The sequence below is a fragment of the Oncorhynchus gorbuscha genome, linkage group LG16, assembly GCF_021184085.1.
Source record: "Oncorhynchus gorbuscha isolate QuinsamMale2020 ecotype Even-year linkage group LG16, OgorEven_v1.0, whole genome shotgun sequence".
Lineage (NCBI taxonomy): Eukaryota > Metazoa > Chordata > Actinopteri > Salmoniformes > Salmonidae > Oncorhynchus > Oncorhynchus gorbuscha.
In genome coordinates, this window is record NC_060188.1 from 24,265,838 (window position 1) to 24,275,925 (window position 10,088).

Sequence of the window (10,088 nt, forward strand, 5' to 3'; positions counted from 1 at the left end):
AGCATAGCTGTTTGGTTTGAGGGCCTTTTGGAAGTAATTGAACCAACTGGGAGTAGCTTTGCATCAAATGTAGTGATAGCAAACCAGATATCACATGCATTACAAAGTATGTTCAGAACACAGACACACAAGGCGATAGGCTACCCTTCAGGACACACAGCTCGTCTACAATCATTTAGGCATGCCGTTGTTCCATGAAGGAGGAGCGGTTCTCACAGTGCGTGTGTGTGTGTGTGTGTGTGTGTGTGTGTGTGTGTGTGTGTGTGTGTGTGTGTGTGTGTGTGTGTGTGTGTGTGTGTGTGTGTGTGTGTGTGTGTGTGTGTGTGTGTGTGTGTGTGTGTGTGTGTGTGTGTGTGTGTGTGTGTGTGTGTGTCTGAGAGAGAGCCCGCGTACTGGTTTAGAACAGTGTGTGATGGTGCTCAATCCTTCTCTGTCAGCAGATGGTCTTTACAGGTTCTCTCTGCATTCATAGGGGCTTCAGCACTGTGGGAGAAGATGGATGACTGAGCGCTTCTACAGAGCCAACTTTTACTCTCATATATTGATTGGGACAGCCTTCCCTCCTTTCATACTCCCTCCCTAGTTTCACTGTTTTTTTTGTTGTTGTTGAGAAGTCAGGGGTTCTCCCAACCAATCACATGGCCTCCTCCCCTCTGTGTTTGAGATTGGATCCTTCCAAAAGGAATAGCGTGTATCAGGAATCGGTCACAGTTGTACTACTAAGCTTTGAAGGTCATTAATGATTCAAAGGTTTGAAGATTACATGTGTTTATCAAAGGTCCCTGTTTTCATACTAAGATCACAACAGGGTAGATTTTTATGTCTCATCATAGAAGTCTGAATATTTTATTCTGATTTTCCACAGCAGTTCATTTCGATGTATATATTTTTGTAATACACTAAGCTGTAGGCCTATGTGTGTTTACAGATCATGAAGAAATACATCCCCATAATTGTCCTGAAATGAGCTTTATTGAAATGAATCACATTTGATGATTTGTTGTTGACCATTTCTATCCTGCCAAGCCGTCAAAGCCTATGACTGTTGGAAAAGTAGCATTCATTTATCTAACTGAAGATTTGCATACTTTATTTGCCAAAAATGTCATTCTCAGTCAATCTCTCTCTCTCTCTCTCTCTCTTTCTCTACTCGCAACCAGACGGTTGCTATGTTATTTAGCCAGTACAATTTCAACACAAATTATAGTATCTTTAATAGACTGACCGATTTACTTTACTCATAGTGGATACTTAGACAATGGGTCGACGTATCCATCTACAAATTGGGATTTTTAAAGGTTTCTAAGTGGTGTTTTTTAATAGTATTCTTTTGTTATATAAAAAAAAGATTTTATAAGGGGTGGATCAGCTCTATTATTGCGGAAAGATTGTTGCTTCCATCAATGTAATTGTCTGCATCATTTCCAAACCCCCATATATGTTTGGGGTAAATATATATACCATATACATACATACATACATACAGTTGAAGTCAGAAGTTTACATACACCTTATCCAAATATATTTAAACTCAGTTTTTCACAATTTCTATCATTCAATCCAAGTAAATATTCCCTGTCTTAGGTCAGTCGGGATCACCACTTTATTTTAAGAATGTGAAATGTCAGAATAATAGTAGAGAGAATGATTTCTTTCAGCTTTTATTTCTTTCAACACATTCCCAGTGGGTCAGAAGTTTACATACACTCAATAGGTATTTGGTTGCATTGCTTTTAAATGGTTTAACTTGGGTCAAACGTTTTGGGTAGCCTTCCACAAGCTTCACATAATAAGTTGGGTGAATTTTGGCCAATTCCTCCTGACAGAGCTGGTGTAACTGAGTCAAGTGTGTAGACCTCCTTGCTTGCACACACTATTTCAGTTCTGCCCACAACTTTTTGATAGGATTGAGGTAAGGGCTTTGGGGTGGCCACTCCAATACCTTGACTTTGTTGTCCTTAGCTATTTCACCACAACTTTGGAAGTATGCTTGGGGTCATTGTCCATTTGGAAGACGCATTAGCGACCAAGCTTTAACTTCCTGACTGATATCTTGAGATGTTGCTTCAATATATCCACATAATTGTCCTCCCACATGATGCCATCTATTTTGTGAAGTGCACCAGTCCCTCCTGCAGCAAAGCACCCCCACAACATGATGCTGCCACCCCCGTGCTTCACCATTGGGATGGTGTTCTTCGGCTTGCAAGCTTCCCCCTTTTTCCTCCTAACATAACAATGGTGATTATGGCCAAACAGTTCTATTTTTGTTTCATCAGAACAGAGGACATTTCTCCAAAAAGTATGATCTTTGTCCCCATGTGCAGTTGCAAACCGTAGTCTGGATTTTTTATGGCGGTTTTGGAACAGTGGCTTCCTCCTTGCTGAGGGCCCTTTCAGGTTATGTCGATATAGGACTCATTTTACTGTGGATATAGATACTTTTATACCTGTTTCCTCCAGCATCTTCACAAGGTCCTTTGCTGTTGTTCTGGGATTGATTTGCACTTTTCGCACTAAAGTAAATTCATCTCTAGGAGACAGAACGCATCTACAGTGCCTTGCGAAAGTATTGAGGTAAGGGCTTTGACCCCTCATCCATTCAGAGATCCTCACTGAACTTCTGGAGAGAGTTTGCTGCACTGAAAGTAAAGGGGCTGAATAATTTTGCACGGCCAATTTTTCAGTTTTTGATTTGTTAAAAAAGTTTGAAATATCCAATAAATGTCGTTCCACTTCATGATTGTGTCCCACTTGTTGATTATTCACAAAAAATGCAGTTTTATATCTTTATGTGTGAAGCCTGAAATGTGGCAAAAGGTCGCAAAGTTCAAGGGGTCCGAATACTTTCGCAAGGCACTGTATATAACATTCTATTGGTTGCAAGAAATTTGTATAATAATTTAAATAGAAAGATGTGAAGTTTTAAATCCGGCGTTGTTTTGCATATCAATTCATAAACCATGTGCCGTGGAATAATGGGTACATCAAAAATAAACTATTTTGCAATTTATATGGCACAGCTGTCAATTTTTACGCCCTTAAATGAAATTGGTTGAAATTGGAAAATTAAATTGGAGACTGTTTTTATTTATCACAATTTTATTTAACCGTATATGGTCTTTAATGCAGGGCCAACAGACAAGTTAAGAGACTTTTTTTGACCGTAAATGATCTTTAATGGAGTGAAGGGAATGGTATCAAACAGCTGGTTTTCATGTGTTTTGATTCCATTCCGTTCACTCCATTTTCAGCCATTACACTCTATTCCAGCCATTTTTATGAGCCGTCCTCCCCTCAGCAGCCTCCACTGCTTTAAATATATTTATTTCTGTGAAATGTATTGAAAGTTCCCAGCATTTTGCAACCCTAGTCAAAATACTGCTGGCCCTCCTCTGCTCCTCTGTGGTTAGATTGTGAGTCTAACCAGCCCAAACAAATCTACTCATCCATTAGCAATCTTGATAATCATGGCCTTCAATATAACACAATGTTATTCATCTTTATCTTTATTGGGATCCCCATTAGCTGACGCCCTGACGACCGCTAATCTTCCTGGGCTCCATGAACACAACAAAATATACTTTGCAATTTATATTGAAAAACTGTAACACAATTGACGGTAGTAGACAATACAAACATTTGACATGTAGACATTACAGACATCAGTGCTCGATTGGTCTGGTCAGGGTAGTTTGTTCAGTTGCAGTTATGAAGTTATCATAGGTCAGCTTAGGGTAGTTGATAAACTACCTCAGGGCATTATGCTGATTTATGCCTTTTGACTCATTCACTCATCCTCTCCCTACATCTCCATCTTATTACCTGAGACTAAACATATTTTTGTAGTAGTCTAATCGCTCTCTGAGTTACAGAAGGGTCAGATGTGTCCAATCCTGTCTGCTCTCTACTGCCGTCAGCATGGTGATTGGCTGCTCCCTGTCGCCACGGAGACGGCGTGGTGTTGTGTAAGCGGTAGAGACGGGGCTCTTTGTTAATCACATGACTGAGGTGTTCTCTGTTGGGTGCTTTAAATTTACACAGTTGCTTTCCAATTTCTTTCCAAGTGTTGTAAAATTCTGCTGGTTTCTCCCTAAATGACTGTTTTTGCTCGACAGTCTGAGGGGTTAAGTACCTCGCTCATGGCTGGAGACACTAATACGAATACCAGCAATCCTCCAGACACCTTTTTACCATTCCCATGGTTTAGTTTTTGCCAGAGTTTGATCATATGTTTCCTTGAGGAAGAATCGAGCTTGAGCTCCAGGTTGAATGGACAAACTAGACTCATACGAATATATATCATATTTATCATATATATCATATGTGTCATCCTGTTTAGTGAAATAGATAGCATACTGGTAAGTATAGTAACAATGACTAGAATAGTTGTGATTGGTGTAGAATCCAACCCACGAGTACTTCAGTCTTAAATCAGTCTTCCAATCAGTGAAGGTCTTATTGATGAACAGGCGAGCACATCCGTAGCCGTCTTTAGTGTAGAGCTGCAGACTGGCGTCATACCCCTCGATGCCAACAGGAACATTCCTGTCTGCGTCATCATACCGAGGTCCTCTCATGAAGACATCTGACCCGTCCTTGGAGAGGAGCTTGACCTGTAGCCCGTGGTTAAGGTACTGGTGTCATAGGTTCCGTAGCTATGCGTGTCAAGAGAGCGAGATAAGAGATTCTTTCCATCTTTATTAAAGAGTGCCAGCATCACCCCCACATCGAGTAGGCTGTCAGGGACATTGGCCCATCTGAGCCGGGCATACCCACTTTCTGTGGATTTCACCTGGAGCACAACAGCATAGCACTCTGTGTGGTGGTCATTCACCACGGCCCCTTTCATTATAGCAGGGGACTCATTTAGAGTCATTCTGCCTGCGTCTTCAACCGTGTATGTGCTATCAGTGGCAGAGCAGTTCCATGTGAAGGTTCTGGAGTCTACGTCATAGCCGGCAGCGTACAGAAACACATCCACACTGTTCACCCGGTTTTGCGAGAGGGTCCTGATCTCCCTCAGGAGGGCGGGGCTGATCTGGTAGGTGTTTTTGTGGTCATACTCACTGCTTCTTCGATAGTGCTGAGTGATGTAGACTGCCTCTAACAGTGGACTGTTGGGTCTTGTTCTGATAACTAACCTGTCCATGTTCCTCTCTAAGTTTCCTGGGGTAAGGTAATAGCTGAGAGTGACATAAGGATCGAGTGAGTATGCTGTTGGTGTGTTGATATTCCCGACTTCGTAGTAACCCTGTCTGTTCTGATTTTGCAGTTGTGGAAAAACTTCATAGTTATTGAAGTGATGGAAGCCCCAGTCTCCCCTTTCGGGTAAGAACGTTGGTGTGAGTGTATCGTCGTTATCGACGTTTATGCCGCCCGAGACAAAGTGTAGCAGCATTAGGCCATGACGAGGAAATCTGTGGCCAAACTCGACGTTCCTGAGGTCTTTTGTTGAGTTAAGGACAGGTATATCTGCAGACTCTAAGGCCAGTGGTAGCAACAAGACAAAGATGCAACACAAGCCTTTTCTCTCCATGGTAATCCTGTGAGAGAGAGAGAGAGAGACAGACTGTATGATGGAAGCAGTACAACCTAGGGAGAAATTGAGGGGGGATAAATGGATTGATTGATTGCAATTGATTACAATGGCTAAGGTGCATAAAGATGGGGAATTCAAATATGATGTTTGTTTTTTTACCACTACCCACATAGTTTTTAAACTACAGTGTACGACATGGTTCAACGCGCCAATAAATCAGCACAATCGACTTTCCCTTTTTTCAAACTGCCACCGTCCTGGAGCTAGAAATGGGATCATGTATACTGTGCTTATGCAGATACCAAAAATAGTAACGTAGAGCTATGTACAGCAAACGTAGCAAATAAGGGAATTGTGTGGGGAAAAGTCTGTGCATTTACATATCGCAATAATGTATATTATATTGATATATAGCTGTCCTTTTTTTGCTGCTGTCGGTAGCGAGTTATGGCTGCTGTATATTGTTGCCTAGATACAGAATATAAACAGAATCTCTCTACTGCAGTATCTCGCGGTGTAATTGTCTCCACCACCTGTGTTTTGTTCATGTTTAGTTGTGTTTAGTTAGTCATTCGAGGACCTCCCGTTGTTAAACAGCACTTTTATTTCCCTGATCGATCAAAACTCATTTTCTCATGCTCTCTCTTGTCTCTCTGCAGCAGACATATAGTGAGTAACATGTTTGAAAAGATCAAATTGCAATATAAACGCAGTATTGAATCACAAATCAAATCAAATTGTATTGGTCACATGCGCCGAATACAACAGGTGTAGTTGACCTTACAGTGAAAGGCTTACTTACGGGCCCCTAACAGTTGTCAAATTTATATAGAATCTTGAGAATTGCAATTCATAATGCTATCGGCACCGAAGTATCGTGATAATATCCCTGGCAATTCCTCGTCCTAATGTCCACTATTGGAGCTTTTTTTTGTCTTTCCTTCCTCCGAGCACAATTGCTGTTAAGAATTTGCAGTACAATTCGTAACTGCAAGCGTAATACAAGTGAGCATTTAGGGGGAAAAAAATTGCTTTTCATTGTAATCAGATACAAGTTATGAGATCATAAACACTGTTAGGCATTTTACAATTCCTAACTGCACATAAATAATAAGAGCATTTAAGAGAAAAAGTATGTATGCATTAGAAAATGATATTCTCTGACCGTGTTCCTGGTGAACCGTCCTCTGATCTAGTGAACACGGAACCACCTCACCTCCTTTTACAGCCCAGCAGAAGACTGACGTCTCCAGGAAAGGGAATGAGTCACACATTCACCCACTAACCTGGCAGACCGCTCAGGTGTGTGTTTGTGTGTGCCCCCAAGTCACAATCAGTTATAACAGGAGGTTCACCTTTTTACACTTGAGCAGAGGTTGCGTTCCACTGCTCAGACTTTGCATGCATCAACCAACTTCTCCCTCAGTACGACAGACCACCATCTCCCTCATCTGTTCTTCTCCCATCACCTCTATCCCCTGCGTTTTACTACCACATTCTTAGAAAAAAAGGGTTCCTAAAACGTTCCTCGGCTGTCTCCATAAGAGAACACTTTTTAGTTTCGGGTAGAACCCTTTTGGGGTCAAGTAAGGTGTGTAATGAAACTGTTCCTTCTCACTTCATCTAACCTACCCTGACCTCATTCCTCATTCCTCACTACTCCTCAGCGATTCAACCTTATCAGTGACTGTGACCAAATTATTACCTGTTCCCTTACTTAGTAACTTTCCAGACCGAAACGACTTATTCAACCTCCAATGACCCCACCATATACAGTACGTTCCTCTTACATGTACCCGTTAACCTCTAGTATAGCAACATTTCAAACTAGAACCCAACAACAATTACTGGTAAAACACAGTGTGTTTCTGCTTTTCATTCCTACCCAATGACAGTGAAATGGTTGGTCCAGAATACAAAGCAGCCACGGCAGGCCCTTTCTCCCTCTGCTTCTCCCTCCTTCCTCCCGTGCAATGCTAAACGCTGACATTTACTGCAAACAGAAATACATCCGTTTGCAAAAATTGTCAGGCAGCATCATCAAGGATAGTCTGCTTTGCCTTCCACGTTTCAATAATCCCATCACCTCTACCCCCTGCGGTTTACTACCACGCTCTTAGAAAAAAAGTGTTCTCCATAAGATAACCCTTTTCAGTTTCAGGTAGAAGCCTTTGGAAAGGGTTCTTTATGGAACCTGAAAGGGGTCTACCTGGAACCAAAATGTTGTACCTGGAATAAGGTATCTAATTTGATTAGTTCAAAGGTATGTTTTAGCTCAGTATTCCAAATGCCTGTATCACAAGAATCAAATATTTTTTTTCTTGCGTTTTTATGAGCCTTTATGTCCTCTTGTTCTCCTGTTGTCTTTTTGGTCTCGTTTCATTCACTCCCTTTTTTGTAATATTGTAATATTGTAATATAATATATTGTAATATATAATAATATTGTAATATATGCCATTTAGCAGACGCTTTTATCCAAAGCGACTTACAGTCATGTGTGCATACATTCTACGTATGGGTGGTCCCGGGGATCGAACCCACTACCCTGGCGTTACAAGCGCCATGCTCTACCAACTGAGCTACAGAAGGACCCTTTCTATTGTAAAGCACCTTCCCATTTAATCGGACACACTATGTCTCAACTCCTCATATTGCACGCAGACACTACTAAAACGGGAGCATCAATGAACGTTGATTCTGGGAAACTGCTAGCAGCATTTTAGCCCGAAGACTGTTATACTAGCTCTCTAGCCTGTGTTTTATAAATGTGCTATAAACATAAAACCCAGTTCTATAAGGAATTGGCAACTCGTTCTATTTCTGAGAAATAAGGTAGACCACTTGATTTCAACATCTTAACAAGGTGGACAGGCTAGCATGATGTTCACACAGTTGGAGACAGACAGTTCTACCTCGTAGAACCTTGTGTTCTACCTTGTTAGCTAGCAAAAAGGTCCAAGTTAGCTGAACTTGAAATATAAAGATTAGCTGGCTACTTACTAGCACGTAGGTTTATGCTTGAGCGATTGTTTACGAGTCACGTGTACATTTTCTATAATGCCTGCTACTAGAAGCTACTTATTCTTAGTTCATGTGCATTATGCATGGTTTTGTATATATATATATTTTTTTTACAAAAGGGGCATTTTCATAGACAGACTTGAAAGCCAGATCAGTGATTATTGAAAAGAAAGTAGGTTAACTATTTGTTGTAAATAATGACATTATTAGTGGGTCTTATGGTCGTGGAAGGCTTATTTTTAGCCTAGGACATACTAAGATCCTGAATGTCTGAGAGAGACATGCCACACAACTGCACTCTTAGAAAACATTTGCTATCTAAGTCCTAAAATGGTTCTTTGGCTGTCCCCATATGAGAACCCCTGGAGGAAACTTTTTTGGTTCCAGGTTAGGGCTGGACGAGATGTGATATCTAGAATTTTTTAAAAATGTATATTTCATGTTTTCTTTAAATAAACTTTGTTCTACAATGTTAGGTTCTGACAAACAGAGTGAAACAACGAACGGACAACTAGTCAAATCTCAAACCAAGTTTATTCACCCACGGGATCAAACTGCTGCAAAGACAAAGACATGATTCCACCAGCACAAGTATTCATACCCTCCTTTAGGTAGTCTCCTCCTTGCACCTCTAAACAATACATCTGTGTTGCTAGGCAGGAAGTTAAGTGATGTGTGTAATAAAACTGTCCTTCTCCCTTCATCTAACCTGACCTCAGCCCCCATTCCTCACTACTCCACAGGTATCCTACCTTATCAGTGACCGCGACCAAATTATTACCTGTTCCCTTACTTAGTAACTTTCCATACCGAAACAACTTATTCAACCTCTAATGACCCCACCATATACAGTACGTTCCTCATACATGTACCCGTTAACTTCTAGTATAGCAACATTTCAAACTAGAACCCAACAACAATTACTGGTAAAACACAGTGCATTTCTAACAGTCAGCAATAATCTAATGAAATGAGGGCTTGTGTTTGTGAGAGAGAGAATGTGTGTGCTTGTGCGTGCGTGGGTTGTGCCTCCTCATGTGAACATAAGTCTCTGCTGGACAGAAGTATGTTCAGTGCTGTGACCTTGTGGCACGCAAGTCAATTCATTTCTCATCTTCTCCACCAGGAATGACCCTTTCCACAAGGAATCCTATTCATATCTTACTACTGTAATATATTAATGAGTACTAACCAGCAAATAGCATTTGGTTCAAACTAGAGGAACTACAAATTTACTTCAATTATCCATTAGGCTATAGTATAATGGGAGGATTTTTTCAAAATGGATTTAAAATAATATACCTTTAACATAGATGAAGCCTCACAGCAATAGCCACAAAACCCCTAAATGTCATTTCCATGATAGCCATGTGAGCGATGACCGATGATGACACGTTAATGACACGTTAATGCACGTGAAGTCCATGGTTGCCAGGGCAGTGCCATAAAGCATTAGAGAGTGTTGTGTGAAAAGGTCAGGTCTTCACCACATTCCAGCAGCATAGGGCTGTAGGAGAGAGCGA

The 10,088-nt window shown here is 41.0% G+C and overlaps 1 protein-coding gene across 1 annotated transcript; it reads right to left on the reverse strand.

The window, feature by feature from the left end:
• Nucleotides 1-3,088: 3,088 nt before the first annotated feature.
• Nucleotides 3,089-6,846, reverse strand: LOC124000758. Its single transcript, XM_046307349.1, has 2 exons — nt 6,708-6,846; nt 3,089-5,546 (listed from the first exon to the last, which is right to left on the reverse strand). The coding sequence occupies exon 2, from the start codon at nt 5,537-5,539 to the stop codon at nt 4,577-4,579; it is 963 nt and encodes a 320-aa protein (XP_046163305.1). The 5' UTR covers nt 5,540-5,546; nt 6,708-6,846; the 3' UTR covers nt 3,089-4,576.
• Nucleotides 6,847-10,088: the final 3,242 nt, after the last annotated feature.

Coding starts and splice junctions, on each gene's coding strand:
- LOC124000758 (XM_046307349.1), bottom strand. CDS start 5,539: ATGGAGAGAAAAGGCTTGTGTTGCATCTTTGTCTTGTTGCTACCACTG.